This window comes from Stegodyphus dumicola, chromosome 4 (assembly GCF_044657685.1).
Source record: "Stegodyphus dumicola isolate Sdum_Otavi_A_Nest chromosome 4, ASM4465768v1".
Lineage (NCBI taxonomy): Eukaryota > Metazoa > Arthropoda > Arachnida > Araneae > Eresidae > Stegodyphus > Stegodyphus dumicola.
The window spans coordinates 57,978,596-57,998,220 of NC_140771.1; the positions used below are offsets into that span (position 1 = coordinate 57,978,596).

General features: G+C 33.6%; 1 protein-coding gene across 5 annotated transcripts in view; it reads left to right on the plus strand.

The window, feature by feature from the left end:
- Nucleotides 1-19,625, plus strand: part of LOC118182390 (protein spitz-like) — a 140,244-nt gene that overhangs the window by 29,618 nt on the left and 91,001 nt on the right. Inside the window, exon 1 of one of the 5 annotated variants that reach the window (XM_085814945.1) lies at nucleotides 19,428-19,571. The exons of the other annotated variants lie outside the window; for them this stretch is intronic. Within the exon in view, the coding sequence (XP_085671071.1) occupies nucleotides 19,520-19,571 (52 nt within the window). The 5' untranslated portion in view covers nucleotides 19,428-19,519. Of the gene's footprint in view, nucleotides 1-19,427; nucleotides 19,572-19,625 lie in introns of those variants that run through there. 5 annotated transcript variants of the gene reach the window in all.

Consider the following 19,625-nt stretch of genomic DNA (forward strand, 5'->3'; position numbering starts at 1 on the left):
AAAGCTGCCGGAAAATGAAAGTGCATTCACATTGTGGTGTAAGAGCCCGTAAGTGGCCTAAGGAGATCTTTGTTAGGCAATGACTTAGCGTTAAACTGAATCAAGGTGCAAGATATGGTACCTTGATTCAATTTAGCACGTTCGAAGTAAGTTCGAAGTAATTTAGCACGTTCGAAGTAAATAGCTGTAAAAGTGAAATAATGGTTAGTGTCAGGTGAAACAGCTAATCAGAATGAAATAACGAAGTTTTACTCTTTTCTGAGATAATATAATCTATCTTAGGCTTAAATCCGCATGAAATGTATTTTATTTTAGTAAGAAATACGGATATAATAAATGTTTTGGTGTGGTAGTAATGTACTATTCAGAATTTTGTGTATATGTAAATAGTTTTAGTGAAATTATATGTAGAACTGTAGAATCTGTTGTATAATGAGACATAAGAAGCCTGAAGAGGTGAAGCTCTGCGGGAAAAATAAAATTACAGGGCCAAGTCTATTTAACATTGATGTAAATGGTACTTGGCGAGATATCGCCAAGGTGGCAATGGTTTCGGCAGTTAATTTTTCTCGCCAAATTTGACGAGAAATTGCAAAAATTCGCCAAATTTAGCGACCATTTGGCGATTTTTGGTCCGGTCTCTCCGTAACTGTAAATGGTATTGTAACTGATCCCTATACCGTATCCGGCCCTTATATGTGACTTTATATGCCTTCCAGTAATTTCGAAAATGGATGGCACTAGAGATGTCTCGGAGGCAGGGGGAAAACTGTATAAGACCGGAGACATCATCAGCTCTCAGTTTTTAGTTCAGAGCGGACTTCGGAGGATTGAGAGAGCGTGCGAGTTTCGCTCTTTGGATGCGCTTTGCATTGTGTTGTATTTAATGCTATTAGCAGTTTGAAGGTAGCTCTTGATTGTGCTCTTAAACTGATAAAATCTATTTGAGTACTTTTATGAAAAGTTCCGAACTGCAAAGTGTTTCGTTTGGAAAATAAATTTTATCAAGCTATCATCGGTTCTGCGTGCATTCAATCTGTTACGAAACCTTACGCATGCAACAATACACTTTGTTGATTGGAAACTATAATTCCAAATAAGAATTGAAACTAGTCAGAAATAGCACTTTTATCCATAGTACACCCAATGCTTATGATGTAAAACTAACGCCTAAAATTCTGTAATGGCAGGAATAGGAATGGAAAAAATAAAAACCAAAGCGCCGACGAAGTCCAGGTGAAAATGTTGGTTATAGTCATCACAAAAATGCTAACTATGTATTTTCTGGTCTTCTGGAGATTTCACCAGTTGTATCATAATTCTATAATGTGATTAAATCTTCGTTAACAGATGTGAACAGCTTGTGTCGAGCCATTTGACAAAATGAGCGTCTGTTAGACTCTAAGATCTGTAAATAAATTATGATATTGTCACATATAACAAAGTATGAAGGATAACTATTAACAGTTTTATTTTTGACGACTTGTAAGGTGCATAGTTTAATCTTAAATTCATGCAGAAAGGTGTGACGTAGAATAAAGAACGAGTCACTGTGGTGTATTCTTTTCATTTCGATGAAGGTTTCAACTGGTTTTCCAGGATTTAGGGATGCAGTAGATCTACCCGAGAATCATCAGTACCTGAGCTTAACCATTCGGTGACTACTTTGGCTTAAACTTGAATTCCCAAAGTTTTTGCTAGTGTGAAAATTTTACGATTATATCTACGATAAGTATGATATCATATCTATAATGTTACGCACCGTGAAGTGAATTTAATAAATAAGTGAAAAATATGTCAGGGTCCTACCCTTATAGCAAGTGAAGAAATTCACTACCATTATTCCTTTCATTCATGTGTTTAAGGACGTTTTCATTACTCGACTATGCTACTCAATTTTTTACCTTTATTGTCCAATTTATTGCACTGCTGCCGCTCAATTTATTGTCTGTTATTTATCGGTCGATTCCTCATTATGTGCCACTCTTTCTTTCATGACAAATTTTTAAATATGTTTTGACAATAAATATTCGATAATATTCTTTCGCAAGGCAAGCTGATCGACAGGGCAGATAGGTAACAGGCATATAACAACAAGCATACAATGTACTTTTTACTTCCTTGTACGAAGTAAAAAGGAAGTATTGTAATTGTGAAAAGTTTCAGGCAGCATATTTCAACGAAAATATCCATTTTGACCGCTATCGATTGCAATTTAACGACGTTTTTGCGTGGCATCTTTACGTAAGGACAGAATAAAAGACTCTTTTCCTCCAAAAAAAATTATAAAACTGATTTAAAATGAATTCTGAAGAGAATTTTTCGTGGTGGCTCGCATAACTCAAAAACGAGTAGCCTCAGAAGGTTGAAATTTTTGTATACAAGACTGCTGTAACATGTAGATGTGCACCTCGTATTTTGGTTGCAGTCGGCCGCACCAAACTTATGTAAATATATTTATATATATATCCAGTCTGTTACCCGGCTCAGTGATCTCAGTTTCTTTACTCTTATATGTTTGTAAATTGTGCATTTTTTGCTTGAAAAATGATTGAATTATGTTGTTCTTATCTTCCGGTTAAGGTTTTTATGCCTTCATGAAATCTTCAAGCAATATTTGTAAAATTATCAACAATTTAAAAGTTGTTTAAGTGCGGTTAAGGCTTATTTTTAAAACATGGCGGATATGTTTGTTTGCATTTGAAACAGCAGAATAGTAGATTTGTTGCCAATCTAGAGAGACTAAACTTCGCAACAACAAAGATAACGCCTTCATTTATTATTGCGAATTAAATCATGCTTAATCCTTTCTGGAATTTTTTCGAGGAAGTAATTGTTTAAGATTTACTTCGTAAATTTTAAGATAGATATTTTGAGTTTTTATGTATTTTTGCCTTGTCGCGAAGTGAGAACTGGATTAATTGAACGAGAAATACTGAATCATCTGTGAAGAACTGTTTCTTTTTTGTTTTGTTTTCTTAATTTCTTGTATACATTGCTCTAGATTTATTATAATAACTGAATAGAACATGTGGCAACGATTAGATAGTTCTTCAAATGATATAAATTTTGTGCATTATGAGTTATAATATGAAAGAAATATAATGCTGTTAAGTGAACCTAGCACCAGAGTGTCGCTATGGTAAACAAATATAGTGAATTTTAAAGAGTGCACTTATTCTATTGTGGTTTATGCGCTATCGACGAAGTAGATTTCATTCAATCCAATAAGTTTAAATGAAATGCAAGAAAAAATGCGTATAATTTAATATTCCGTACATGGAAGTCATGTGGTGCACACATCAAATATTTTTGAACTGCGTTTTAACTTAACCTCAGATTTTACAAATCTCATTTTGTAAAAAAATTTTAATAAATTTTAGTATTTATTTTAAATGGATAGTTTGTGAGGTCTTAGGAACAACAGAAAGTATGGCATTCAACAAAAAATCACTTTATATTAGTAATGTCACTAACTTTCAGTGACTAATAGAATTTCTGTTTCCAAAAGTTCAGACTCACTAAACCGAAGAAACGAAAAAAATTTCTTTCGCTTGTCCCTTCCGAATAATGAAGAACTAAACTTTAATATCAACAAAGTAAAATAATATTTTTTTAAAAATGTGTGAGCATTTAATAACATTTCTAACAACAATTTTCCTATAGGCACATATTTGCAAAATGTTTAGCGTTAGATTTACAAAATACGAATCCCAGAAAGATTAGACATTTGAATTAAATATTCTCCGAACCTACGAATTAAAGAAACGGAAATTTTTGTCTCCTCAACTGTATTCTCTCGTATCATCTTTCGAAGGAGTAAAGAAAGTAGTACAGGAATTTTTGAAAGAACGTTATCCAAAAATTCATCCAAAAGAGAATTTCAGTTAAAATAGCATTTTTTAGCTTTGTCTAAGTAAAGCGTATAAAATCTGATTTAAGCAATGTCTATTTTTTAGATGAAGTCTTCAATTAATTAGGGCCTGAAAATAATTCCTGCGCATTTAAAATTAAAATTCTGAAACAGTATTTCATCAAAGAGTTTTAAGTAGTCAACTGAGAAATGAGCTGTAACGAAGTTTTAATAAGTTTGTAACTTTTAATTTAATAAAGTTCAAAATTTTGTACATCAATTTTCATTCTAACAAATTCCAGCCAAATTCCTCATTTAAAATAAAGTCTTATGAAAAAGATCGGCAGCATAATATCGAGATTATTTAGGCAGCTAGGCGAAGAATATATATAAATACTATATAAAAAACAATATAAGTATTGTATAACTTTTATTTGATGCATTGGATAACTGCTTCAAGAATTTTTTGCGAAAAATTCAATTTTGTTATGTAAACGAGTCTTCGATACTGTCAGGATGAAAAGAGGCCAAGTATTTCGAAGTCTTTGATTCCAGAATTACTTTTTTTATTTTCAGGAATGAATGCGATATATCTAAAAGAGTATTATTAACTATCGCTCAATCATTCGAAGGTTTTATATTGTAACATATTTGAATGAGCTTTCTCGAGACGGCCGGCGAAGACTCACGTTTCTAGCTTCTTCTCCGAACTTTCGGAGACGAAGCGCGTTCATACTGTGATCATAACCTTCTTGGTATTAAATTCAAATGTCTCGCCTTTGATTAGAATCAGTGCGGATCAGGAGAGGCGAGCTTTTGAAAGGCGTAGCTGCGGAACAATCAGCCAAGAGGAATGGGGATAGCAAAATAGAACCAACAAGTTCCAAATGGCACGGTTCCGCCCTCGCTTTCTATTCGCTCACTTAACCGATGCGTAAAGGCAGACCAACTTCTAATTTCATCCATTCATTGCCAGCTCGAAGGTCACTTTTGCGTAACGGTTTGCTTACCATGGGAGCGATTTATAGTTAGAAAATGGAAATATTATGAGAATGTGACATTCAAAGGTGTCTGAAAGTGTATTAATCAGTGTATTTACTTAGAGATTATAAAAAGCTCATATAGCGCACAGGAATTCAAGAACCATGAAGGTCGAGAGTATCTGAGTAAATATGTCTTCGAACATGTTTTCTGAGTTTTAGGAGAGGTTTGATTTACATTAAAGGTATAGTCATTGAGTAAAATTTTCATTTTATCCAAACAGTAATGAAGAACTTCAAAAGGCAGAGAGAAAAGCAAGTGCTACAAATTTATGTACGCTTTCCTAATAACTTCTTTTCGACCGAATTTTGTTCTATATTCTTAAAAGCGAAATAATATCTATGCCCAATATATTCAGTATTTAAAAATACAAATTAAAACTATGTATCGTCGTGCCCAAAACACGAAGCGAATCTCCTTATTCACTTTTCGAAATGAGAGGCCACTATTAGCGCTGAGAGCATGGCCTAACCAAAACTAGGAGAATATAAAAATTTAGAAGCATTTCGATCTCTGGCCCTGTCATTTTGTGCAGTGATTAGACTTTCGAGCTCTTGATATATATATTTATTCGATAAATATATATCTTACTGCAAGTACATCATATTAAGTGCCATGTTATATCCACAAACAATGTATAAATTTCGCAAAAGTGATCGGCCACTGATTTCGCCAAAGGGAAATATATACTCATAAAAATTAGAGGATAATCTGTAAAATTATAGTCATTGACTTGAGTTTTATTTGTCATATCTAACACTTACGCATCTCCATAATATTACTAAAATGCATTTATTTAAATTTTATAATTTAATGTCCCAACAATTTCCTTTTTCTATACGCAGTGCTAATGGGCGGAAGTTCCAGGTTTGTTACATCTTCCGCCTTAGAAAGGACATTTGTATATACATTTAGACTTTTGGAAGCGTCAGTTGTTTAACTTTTCAAGGACAGTCTCTTCTTAGTATGATTTGTGTACACTAATAATACCAGAAATCAGTCCTCTTAAGCGGTTGATGGTAGAGGAAAAGGGGCGGGAGATCCTTCATCCTTGGACACCCTCCCGAGGTGTTCTCCCTTAAAATTGTGGTGAAAAGCTTATCAGTTAGCTAGAATCAGCAATACTTTAATTATCTGTAGTACTACGGAGGTGCTGGCCTAACTTCTACTTGTACCTGACTAAGCAGTGATGTAACCATCTATGCTAGTTATCTAACCATTGAATTCAAGACTTGACTTCTAAGCAAAGATTGGCACCTAAGATAAGCGAATTAGGCAATTGAAAAAGTGTGATGGAAATCCAAAATATCAATATCCGTCAATGTGTGATATCAAGAATCTGAAACAGTATATTGAAAAAGGTTTTAGAGAGTTTGGTCAAGGACGGCTACAAGCAATAACTGCATTTCAGAAGACCATTTTCTGTTATTATTGGCTCGGAGAAATTGTAACGCGATTACAAGAGAGTTAGTTTTAGACCTTCAGGCTGCCACAGGAACTCAAATCAGAGTTTCTGCTGCTGCACAAAGGATTCACGAGGCTAGGCATTATCCGATAAAAACCAATGATGTTCGAACGATATGTGCATGACGAAAATTGCCGGCTTAAAACATTTGCAAAGAAGAGCATTGTAAAAGATCAATGACCAAATAGAGAGGAGACGCATTGACGCCTTTGCATAATTCGCAGGGATAGACAGTAAAATCACCAATCACAGAATACCATATGTTCCGTGCGGAAAACTTTTAATAAGCAGTGTGGGAAGATTGTTTTTTCAATGCGTTCGAACGGGATAAGAAAATGACACCAACATGAAAACAACGAGGTGAATTGATAAAACTATTTTATCTGAACGGACCGAAGCATTGCGAGTTTATCGGCGAAATCATAAGATGAGACCCACGTTCCGTAAAAACTGTAAGTAATCTGGTGAAAAATATGAAGAAACTGGATGCACATGTGACCGCTTTCCGGACGACCATGTTTTCCTCTTGAAGTTGTTGCGGAAGTACGTAATACAACTGCATTGCAAGAAGTGTTGTTCACAGTTTGGATGTAACAAAAACCCCAAGCCTCAAGTTTTTGTGCTCTGTTTTGCTCTGTTCAAAGATAAAATATGTCAAGATAAACTTTGAAGCCTCCGACCTTATGAAAGAATTATTTTTATAATTATTTCATGTTCATATTATATAATTATTGTTTTTATTTTTTTAATGTATAATGGAGTAAAATTTTAATTTTTTTTTAATGCAATGGAATGTTTAGCACAGTTCAGTGAGGCCAGTTGCCTTTATAAGTAACTGTCGGATAATCCTTTTAAACATTGGTGAATATATATCAATTAGTTAATGTCGATTTGCCCAACAGATCGATACGTTTGTATTTGAAGAAAGCTATGGAGTCTTCCAGTATGGCGTAAAATTAAAAAAAAAAAAAAAAAAAAAAAAAAAAAAAACCAGAAATGTCTTAATAATAATAGAAACCATAATTTCAGGAATACTATCACAAATGATGTTGAAGTGAAAGTTATAAAAATAAAAATTCATTATGTTATAAAATTTTGAAATTTGTAATGGGTGTATAAAATTTTTATCTTTGTGATATTGTGTGAAAAGTTTTGAAAATCCTTCCCTGAACAAATACGATTATGAAGATTCTAATTTTAATTGCTACAAATTACTCTCAAATTTGATTTTCTCTCAGTCTGGCTTTTTATCTAAAGATTTTTTTAAAATTATTTTTGTAGGGTAATTTAAAATTTTATTTACTAAATGTGTAAGATCTAACTTGAGTAAAGTTATTAGACTTATATTTGAGTTTTCGTATGTTTTTATTTCAGTTATGTAATTTAAAGAATTGTATAGCCATACTTCTAAGCTAATGACTTTGATATATTTATACAATGCTAAAACCAATTATCTTGTACAAAGAACTCAGGTTTTTATCTGGTATTTTATTTAAGCATCCTACAGCCATCGGCAAGAAGTTACGCCGATTCGCTCGCAAAGTTTACTTTATTATGAAAATGGGGGGGGGGGGTTGTTTTATAATGAGTAAATAATTAATGTTAATGACATTTCATGAATATATAACAGAAATATTTTGGTTTTATATTGAATACAACAGTTTTTAAAAAGACTTTCAATACAAGGACTGTAAATTTTACGTTATGATATTTAAGCAAGATCTTCAAGAACTATGATTTTTTTCAATTATTTCGTGGAAAATTTTAGAATAATCTTCATATTGGTTGGAAAGAACATTTCAAGAACTTTGAAAATTTATATTTTTAGAGTTACCGAATTTTAAAAATTGAACTGCATATTTAATTTATATAGTATTATTTTTTTTTAATATTTCTAAATTATATTTAGAAATGCGCAGTTTTGGTATTTAAGACATGGGAAAGTTCATGAACGAAACGAGTGGGCATAGTGAAACCTAACGGCTATGTCCTTGAAGAAAATCATTTTTTCTCTCACTTTCTTTCAACCGACTGCGGAGCAGCCGATTCACTATGGCAGTCAGCATATCGGCCAGGTGTCCCCGCTAACGGAATTAACTTTGCTACAAAGGTAAAATGTTGTGTTTCAGTACCTTTTCTAAAGTTCACTAAACACTTTGGTGTGTTTCTTGCAAGACGAGTGCTGAGAGGTGCAAAAAATAGGTGCTGAATGAGTCAATGTTTCAGGGATGGAAGAAAGGTGCAATACCGGTAAGGAGAACAATTTTAGTATCCACACGTACGAAGCTACAGATGGATAGATACAAATAAATACTATTAATGGGCTTCCACATCATGAACAGTTAATGAGTTCTGTAGATAATTACAATATAGGTAAAGGTATGATTAAGTTACATGGATGTAGTTGGTACAATCAGTTATGTAATACATTGAGTGTGACTACGAACATTTAACAGAGTTACTGATACAAAAATATAAAATAATGTAAGCCATGCAGGTAAGTCATGAAGAGCACATACCCTGTTAAAAACTGAATAATGTGAGGCGAGCCACTTCTTAGAAGCTAACCTACTTTTCGAAAAATCTGTAGACTCTTCTTCCGGTATTATGTGTTTCCCAACGATGTTCCCATCGCTTCAATAATTCTCTTTCGAGCTCAGTTTTTAAGAATGGGCCCAGAAGAGGCACATAAAATGTGCGAACGTAGGTCTCAGTCGCTGCTTTCTTGGCTATTGCATCTGCAATTTCGTTACCCAGTATTCCTGTGCGGACAGGTACCCACTGGGCCCTACGAATGTCTGGTATATTTATTAGGAGTTTTTGTATGGTCCTCACGAGGGGATTTTTTACAGTATGTGTCTTGGATTGCCTGAAGGCTAGAGGCAGAGTCTGTATAAATATTGGAATAACTATTAACTAATGCATAGGCAAGTGCAGCTTTTGATGCAACGAATTCAGCCTGAAAAACTCAGGTTTTCTCCCTCAGCTTTCTTTCCCAGGTATTTAAGATCTGGTTTCCATGTACTGTACAGTATCCTCTGCCCGTACCACATTCTCCTTTTCACCCATCTGTGGTGGCTTTGAACTACGCCGCAGTTAACTGAAATATTAAATTAAGCCGGGTGAGAAGGTAACTCGGAAATACTTTGCTCATATTTAGCATACACATAAGTCCTATCCCACAAACTTGTTGTCTGTTTGAGTCGGAATACACTCTCGCGCTGAACTAACAGATGCAAAAACGGTAGTCCTGAGATCATGTTTAGTGCAGAAGTACATATTGTATATATATTACACAAAATTTATCTTCATTTGCAAACGCTGTTTTGCAAACGCAAACGCAAAAAACTGTTTAAGTTTTTGTCTAGCACTCGTAAATTTATGCGATGTGAGCTGAAGTTCAATAGCCGCTCATAGATTTTAGCAAAATAATCAGTTTTTATTTTCACAAATGTTCTTTTAGCCATAGACATAACAAAATTTGTTATAAATGTTGTTTTTAAAAGGAGTAATAGAAATGGATGTTGTATTTAATAGGAAATAAAAAAGAAGCTCCTATAAAAAGATAATAGTATCTCATTTAATTCTTTTAGAATTCATCCATTTATTAGCATGTCTTTATGCCGCCACCAGTTCCGGGCTCATATTGCTCTATTTTCAATTAGAATCATTTTCTTTTGCGTCTTCTGTGATTCTCCCGTGATTCCTCTGTGATTTTCCTGCTCTCTCTAATAGCAGGTATTTTGTCTCCTTGTTGCTTTTATTCCTTACTTTTCTACGCGATTTAAGAATATCGTCTTTTGTTTTTGAACAGCTCGTAATATATTGTGCATTTGAATATTTGTGAAAAAATAATAAAACAAACCTAGATTTTCAAAATGGAAAAATAACTAGGATTGACTAAACGGAAAAGTGATGATTCACGGTGATAGATCCAGGACAATCTACTAGTACTAAGAATAATAAAAATAAAAGAAACATTGTTTGTAGAAAATAAAATGAAAGTTATTTATCATTTGGATTTACATGGAATGGAAATGAAATGGACCCTCAGCATCAATGTGTTATTTGGGTGAACTATATTATACAATCAAAGTACGAAATCATTGTTTCTTGAAAAACATTTTCAATCTAAGCATGCCAGTTTAAAGGATAAATCTGAAGAATATTTTAAGAGGAAATTATCGGAGTTCAAACGTAGTAAACAAGTAATGAAAGGTTATCTAACTTCAAGTGAAAAACCTTTGGAAGCTTGCAAGCCTACGAATTGCCAAGACTGGGCAGGCTTACACTATTCGAGAAAACCTTATATTACCAGCAGCTAAAGGTATCGTTTTAACAATATTCAACGAAAAAGCGGCTGAAAGTACTGATGTTACAACCTTTGTTCAATTATTAGTTTACATACGAAGAAGATGAACAAATTGCCGACGAGTATTTATTTTGTTAATCCCTTAACGTTACAGCAATTGCAAATGAAATTTTCAAAATTATTGTCAATTTTATGTTTGAGAATGATAGTCCTTGGAATAAGTGCATTGTCGTATGCAATGACGGAGCTGAGGTTTTAACAGGAAAATATTCCGCTGTTATTTCTCAAATAAATAAAGTCGCACCTGAAACTAAACTTCCTTATTGCTCCATTCATTGTGAAACTTTAATAGCCAAAACAATACCCCAAAACCTGAAAATCGCTTGGAATCAAGCTGTGAAAATTGTTAATTTTCTTAAAACCTATCTTTAAATTCAAGAATATTTACAATTTTATCTCAAGCGATGGGCAGTAAACATGAAACCCTTTTATTACATTCCAGAGTAAGGTGGTTATCCAGAGGCAAATTGTGAAATCGGGTTTTTTTTTTTTTTTTTTTTTTTTTTTTTTTAAATCCGATTAGAAATTCAAATTTTCCTCTGTGATTCAAAATTTGAATTGCAAAAATGTTTATTTAGTTAATTATAGTTGGCGTGTTTAGCATATTTAGCTGATATTTTTGGAAAGTTAAATGAATTAAATTTAGGATTACAAAGTGTTAATTGTTTACCGTTGGAGATAAAATGAATGCAATGATAAAAAACCTCGAGCTAATAATCGAAGAATTGGATAATAATATTTTAAGCTTTTTACCGCTTCTAGAAAGTTTTCTAACCGAAAATAATTTTAAAATAAAAGAAGAATTAGTATCCGAAATTAAAAATCATTGTTTTACATTGATAAATAATTTCAACATGTGTTTTCCCGAGGATAATAAAAAAGCAGATTGGATTAGAAATCCATTTTCTTCAAATTTACCTGAAATTTAATCTCGTGAAAAAAAAAAGAACAATTGATAAGAAATTTCCTGTGATCAAACACTAACTGACGTTTTCAAAAATAACACACTTGTTACCTTTTCGCTGAAAAAAGGAATTTAAAGGCATTTCAAATAAAGCTATTACATTTTTATTGCCTTTTTGCGCATTGAACAAGGATTTTCTTTCATGTTATATTTGAAAAATAAATATAGAACAAAATTAAATGTAGATCCTAATTTGCGGTTAAAATTAACTGAAATAAAACCAGACATAAAGAAGTTATTCTGTCTTATACAGGCCCAAATTTAGCACTAATTTTAAAGTATGATAATTAAAATGGTAACCAATTTTTGATCTAATATTTTTATGTGTACCTACCACTAAAGGTTTTCAGATTTTGTTTAAATGGTATGCTTTAGTAAAAAGGTTGAGAACCGTTGCTCTTTTCTAAAGCTTTTTTGAAGCTTTTTTCTAAAAAGGCTTTTCTACCGCTAAACCCTTTTTCTCTTTGAAGAGATCGGATATGTAAGATATAAAATGTAAAAGAAAATTACTAACTTTAACTAATATTGTTAATAATTTAACAATAGTTCTTCATTTTAATTTGGCTACGTCCCCTTCCTGGAATCTAAACTGCGTCACTTCAAAACTAATCTGCATTATATCCTCATTAATCCTGCAATGGGATTAGCTCTTGTCTAGTTACCGTTCAAAATTTAAGCAAGGAATTCAACTTTGTCAATATGCTTTACTAAAATGAGCATTCGTTTTTTTTTGGCCTTCTTTCCTTTTGCTAAGATGCCCTGTTACATCGCTCTGTTCTGTATGACATCCGTTGTCTGAAGAAATGCGATATGCTAAGAAAAACTGTGGAATGCTAATCGCACCCATAGTCACACAAATAAAGCAGTACAAAAGCATAAGGAATTTTTGTAAAATCATATTAGCATGATTTTATTCTATGACTTTTTATCATCTGTCAGGAAACTGAGATCCTTCATTTAAAAACGTTCAATGGTTTATTTGTAAAGAATCTATCGACATACTGTTTGACAGTCTTCAAAGAATTTCAAAATCAAAGAAAAGTCTAAATTCTGAATTCCAAGCCATTTAGAGAATTTTCAAGTGATCTGATGAGATGAAAATCCGAGACAGCAAGGTCTAGTGAATAGGGAGGTTACAAAAAAATTTCAGTCATAATCAATAAGATTTTTTCATTAATCGTAATGCCAAGCCGACCATTAACATGGTGGAAGACAGCACCTCGAAAATTGGTCAGTTCCAATCGCTTTCTTCCGATTTCCGTTTTTAAAACTGCCTTGGGAACAGTAGTTTTCTGAATTTATTGTCTGATTTGGTGGCAACAATTCATGTTACATAATTTATTTTATTCCCACCATACACAAAGCATTATTTTTATTGGGATGCAACCCCTCTCGATGTTAATAAAGGAGGTTCTTTTGGCTTACCTCATGACGTTTTTCTCGGGTGCTTAATTGTATAATATCAAGCTCTCATCTCCAGTAATGAGCCGTTTCAAAAAAGGATCTTCTTTATTTTTTTTTCAGCAAAAAACCACATGTCAAAACTCGAACAAGTATACTATTCTACTCTCTTAAAACATAGGGGCCCCATAAATCTTATCAGGGCCGGCCCTAGGCATTTTGCCGCCCCTAAATGTTATTGCTTGGTACATCCTTAAACTCTAAAACGTTTGCCGCCCGCACAGGCTACACCAGCTCTGACGACGGCCTTGCAGCTTAGCATCTGACGTACCGAATCTTCTTCAAAGAATCAAGCACTGTACTTTTTAAAACATTTATTCTCTCTGATAGCTCTAGAACTGTGTAATTCAGTGATAGCTTCACTACATAGTATAAAACAAAGTCGCTTTCTCTGTCCCTATATCCATATGTATGCTTAAATCTTTAAAACTATGCAACGGATTTTGATGCAGTTTTTTTAATAGATAGAGTGATTGAAGAGGAAGGTTTATATGTATAATAACATCCATTAAATAGTGGAGAAATACTGTTATTTTTTAGGTTTCTGATGTGATGTCGTAAATAATTACATTTTTTCCGCTTACATTGCAAACGCAGGCTGAATCCTACGAGATTTATCAAAATAATGTACTAAGTATTGTACACATTGAAAAGGTCTACAGATTAAAAAATTGCGAGACGTAGCGTTTGCGGCGGTACCGGCCGGCCGGGGCGGCGGGAGCGTGCCTATAAATAGCGCGTCGGAGGCCGCGGTTTTCCCTATAGCACTTTGAATTTAGCAGCAATCGGACGCGTTTATTATCGGAGCTCTCTAGCTTTCAGCGCGACAACGTATCAGTAATTATAAGTAAGTTACGATAAATAATTGTATGATAGTAGTTTTAAAATATAAATGATATTCTACTCTAAGGTTAATTTTTAAATCGCACTTATAGTAATTATAAGTACATAAGGTTAGATAAGATTAGATTAAATAAAACTTTAATTTATGGATTGGAATTTTCTATTAAGATCTTGGTTAAAATTTAGAGTTAAATCAATTTAAAATTAGGGAAATTATTTCCAAAAATCGTAATTTAAGGTGAGGTATGTAAATTCAAAAAGAGATTATGAACTGCGATTCATTGTTAAAATATCCATTAATATTTTATACTCGTGCGAAGCCGGAGCGGGTCGCTAGTTTTATTAATAATTCCTTGCTTAACGAGGATGGTTGTCCACAGCGGACATCACCTTCGAGACTAAGATTTCCACCTTTGAACTTCTCAATTCGCCTTCCAACTATGTCTTGAGAAAAAGAACTTTTTCCATACGTAGTACGAATTTTATGAACTGTCTGACTAGTATTTTTCCTTTTTTAAGATGAAAATGAACTTTCGGATTCTCCATTCTTAGTACTACTCTGAAACAAAAATTAAGCTATATCACAAGCTAGAATTATGCAACTTAAGCAGAAAAGTCCATAATTACTCGTAAATACCCATTTCGATCAGGTTCATTCTATATCAGCAGTAACAAAATAATCAATAAAAAAAAAAAAAAAAACGCGCTTCAATTTGAAAAACCGCAAAAAATTTTGAATGGCTCAAAATATATAAAAGTTTGTCTATAGGAAAAAATAATAAGCAAATAACTTTAAAAGTTTCAGTTTTGAATCCAAACTGCGTCCGGGTTTCATCCTAGTGATCAGCAAGATAAAGAATTGGTGCTTTAACCATTAACGAACAAACAGCAAGAAACCGTGAATATAGACTGCGTCATTTCTAACTTTTCCGCAAATTTAATTCGTTAAATATCAAAAACTCTGGCACTGAAATGTTTAGCTGAAAGAACATAAGCACTTTAGTTTAAATTTTAAAATTAAGAAAATTGAAAATTTAGCTTTAGATTGGCATTGGCTCTAAAGGAAATGTGTATGAATTTCAGAGACTATGCCATAGTTTTATAGAAAAGCTGTCTGATTTCAAAGAATCTGATATATCAGATTATGTCCTTTTCCCCAAGTATAAAAAAGTTGGCTTAGTGTTTTAAAATCGTAATTATGTGATAGAGAGAATCGTAAAAAATTTTAAATTAAAGTTTTTCTTTAAAGAACAGTCAGTTTCTCAGTGTCCGATTGATTATAAATGATACGATTGTTATACGTTGCAGTTATAGAATTATTATATCACTCCTTGCCAGCTACTCATTTTGTTCATATTTATTCCACATTTTTAGACGAGATAATGTGACGCAGAAGAAAATATTGCGAATGAGGAGCAAGCCCGGCGCCAGAGCCAGTGCAACCTGAACAGTCACACCAGGTGGCAGAAATTAGGGGAGGCAAAATGTTTAGAATTTAAAGAAGTGACATGCACCAAAATTTAGGGATGACAAAACTTTTAGAAGCTACAGTAAGCAATAGACTCTGGCAGCGCAAAAATTTTAGAATCCAGAAAGGTATCGTGCAGAAGAATTAAAGACCGCAGGGATTGCACCCGGTGGCAAAACGCTTAGCGCCGGCCCTGTTGTGGAGCATAAAAATTTGCTTTCATTTAAGGAATTCCTCGTCACTTGGCAAACGTGTATTTCAAACAGGGGCATCGAACCGGAACTGAAAAAGAAAAACCGATATCATTTGCAGAGCCTGGTTTGGGCTGTCATAGAAAAACGGATAAAATGTATCCTCCGCCCTGGTATCACAAGCATGCATTCTCTCTTATTTTTATACGAAGAACAGATTTAAATAATATTAAAAAATAATTGCGTCCGATCCTTTGAATTCCATCTTAACGCGAAAAAGGTATCATAAACTAATATCCTTTCCTGTGAAATCGTGTGAGTCCTCCAAAATTCTAGATTGTGGCTTTTCTATAATGAAAAATATTTCTACTACATATGTGTGATACGTAATTTTAGATTTTAACGGCACCGAATTCACTATACCTAACTCTGATAAAACATTGATTGCTAGGAAAACATGTAAATATTTTCTTGCCGTTTCATAAAATAAAGTTTTTTTCCTCTTAAGTGTTAGTATTTAAAAAAGAAGGAAGCGTAAGCTTACAATCTGTACTTCGGTAAAGAAATTATCATTAAATTTGATTATTGTGTAGTCTGTGATATATACGGGTGAGAGATTTTAAAAGAAATTCTAGATCGCAGGAATGATGCAAGCAAATGCAATAGTTGTGTATCTAACATACAGTCTGTAATGTATAGGTGAGAGAGTTTATGAGAGTTTCTAGAACGCATGAATGATGCAAGTAAATGTTATAATAGTGTGTCTTATGTAATGAAACGTAACGACCCCAAAAAAGTTGCAGTGCTGCTGTTAAAGATATTTTCGAAAACAAAACTATGAAAGAAAGTCGTTAATTATATGACGTCATATAATTTGTTTAGGAAAAGCTCATTTAAACTAACATGGCAATCTGACATAACACGTCTACCGAATTGTTAAAATCTCGACCCTTTCTCCCATTTTTTTTGCATTAAAATAAACAAGCCGAGTAACGATTATTGGAGGAGTTAAAGCAAAAAGAATCAGCGTAATATTTTATAAATTTGCAAGGCTAGTTTCGAAAGTTTAAATTTTGAACCTTTGAAACTAGTACTGCAGATTTATGAAACATTACCCCGATTCTTTTCCTTTAACTCCTCCAATGATATTGTTGCGTGATACGGCTTTGTAATAGATTGAATGCACACAGGTCCGATGATAAGTTGATAAAATTTATTTTATCAAAAGAAACACTTCAGAGTTCTGGAACTTTTCACAGAGATACTCGTACAGATGTTCACCGTATCACAGAGTACAATCACTAGTTGCACTTCAAACTACTACGTTAAACACAACTTAAAACGTTAAACACAACTTGAAACGTTAAACACAACTTAAAACGTTAAACACAACGCAAGCAAAGCACATCTAAAAGGCGAAGCTTTCAGTATTCCGAACTCGCTTTAAACTAAAAAGTCACAGCAACAACTGAGATCTGATACTCTCTCTGTCTTATATAATTTTTACTCGGCCGCCGAGATATTTCTAGTACTTTATGCTTCTCGAAATTACTGGAAAGGGTATGAGGCCCAGATACGGTTAAAGCTAATATAGTGATCAATTACAGTTATACAATTACAATACTTAGTACGGTGATACAGGGACCGGACCAAAATGTCGCCAAATGGTCGCGAAGTTTGGCGACTTTTGGCGATTTCTAACCAAATTTCTTGACAGAAATTAGTCGCCCAAACCGTTGCTAGCTTGGCGACATCTCGCCAAATTAGAGAGTTACCTATTTACTCAATTTATTTAATAGACTTAAATAGTTAAATAGACTTGCTACTGTATTTTTATTTTTCCGGCAGAACATCCTTTCTCTAGATTTTCGTGTTACATTATACAGAAAAATACAACAATTTCATTTCCAAAATTCATAAAAATATTTTCTACTGTCCTTAAAAGTAAGCAACATCGCATGCGATTCATCCGTTTACCTGATATTTTAGAAAACGTTTATAGATATAATATAGTTTTACAAAATCTGGTTAAACGATGATATTTTACATAAACTTCATATGCAACACACATCCTCAAAGAAGTTATCCAAGTCGAAAAATCATCACAATTCCCTAGCTAAACTTAAAAGTCAAGTGATAAATTTATTAAATGTTAAATCTGTCATATATTCTGCATTTATTATTTATGCAAATAATATAAGGTTTCTGTTAGCGTATCCTACAGTCTCTGTACATGTATTGCTACTGCATCCTGTATTGCCCTGATCGGTATGTCAACTGTACCGCTGAGTGAGCTCGGGCTCCCGAAGAAGGTACAGATATTTGTAAATATATGATGCTTTTTCGGCATGCGGGACTTAAAACATCGTCGTGCCATAAATCTCCTCGAGAGGTTAATGATAAGAAGAGAAACTCTTGAATCCGTCGCACGTACTCCATCAAAATTCGGACGGAGATGAGAAATTCATTTCTGTCACTTAAAAGATGCCTAAGGCCTCCGCCACTACTGATGCTATTCCCTGCCTTTTCGGTCTCGATAAATTCGCTTAATCTAGATGTTCAAATCAAGAGGATTAGTAACAAAACAACAATTAAATCCTATTTTCTAAAACTCTGCTGGTCTCGTGGGATGTTATATAGGCTATGTTAAGCAGACGGTTAATTATTTCTGATGAAAACAAAGACTTGCTTAATGTTATAGATTCTTTGCCGAATGGCAGCATTGAGAATTTACCATGCACCAGGGTATATGGAAGATAAATACACAAATTTAGTTTCGCGCAGTTTGCAGTACAGCCAAAGATTGTCTTTAGATTCTTACCGTTCTTCCAATCTGTCAGTTTCCAAGCTGGAACATGTTCACAGATTTTATGCTACGAAAACAGGAATTTGTACTTTAAGTGAAAACATTACATTTCCTTCAAGTATTAAAAACTTTTCATTAAGTTTATGCAAGTTTTAAGAAAAAAATTCCCTCTTGTCGTGCTAATTTTATTATTCGCATTCCTCCCCCTCCCAACCGGTCCTGTATGTGCGTGAAGATGCAGGAATTTCATCAGCTTTAAGCTGGTTAAATCTTTAACGCAACTAACCGTTTTCTGTTTGTTTGTTTATTTTGAGACAGTTTTTTTTTTTTTTTTTTTTTTTTTTTTTTTCCATCAGATTTTTTATTATATTTTGCACTCTTGATCAGTGTTGCAACAGTTTTTTTTTTTTTTTTTGTCAGTTAGTTGAAAACACTATGCATTAACTTTACACCAGTCTTTATTATCTAAAAAAATTTTCATAAAATTTATCCAGTTTTTATGTTATTTTTTATCCCCAGTTTAGCGTTCTTCCCCCCCCCATTTCCTTGTCAATGATTCTGCTGTAATTATGAATGCCGTGAATTCCTCTACTTAATACGTGCATCATATAAAAAAAAAGTTTAACCCTTCCAATAACCTTGCATGAAAATGAAGAAAACCAACTATACGGAGTGGAGTGTGGTCCGCGCGGGTGTTGGCCAGACTACAAAGTTGACTCACATTCAACAAATCGAGGGAGGTCTTGATCTCTACGGAGGACTACACCTTGATGTGTAACGGCGGAAGTATGACGTCACGAACTTCCGCCTCGTAAATCTCTCTCCTTTTTCTCTTGTGGTCGAGGTTATGGTTGCAAGTTGTAATACCCCAGCTCCTTGTTGCAACGTGAGGTAATTTACGTCTCTGAGTTGTAACCTTTGCAACAGTATAACTAAGCCATTACTAAAGTGTAGTTCTTATATCATCTTACTTTGTTCCCAACTGATGATCAAAAATTGTTTTCTGTCTTACTTCATGGGAGGGATTGGTGACATTCTGAAATATTTATACTGTAATGTATCCGATGCTAAAGACACGCCACACGAAAGCTGAAATTGCGGATAAGGGTGAGTACTATATTCAAGGTTAATCATGATAAGGTGTTACAGGCTTTATTTACT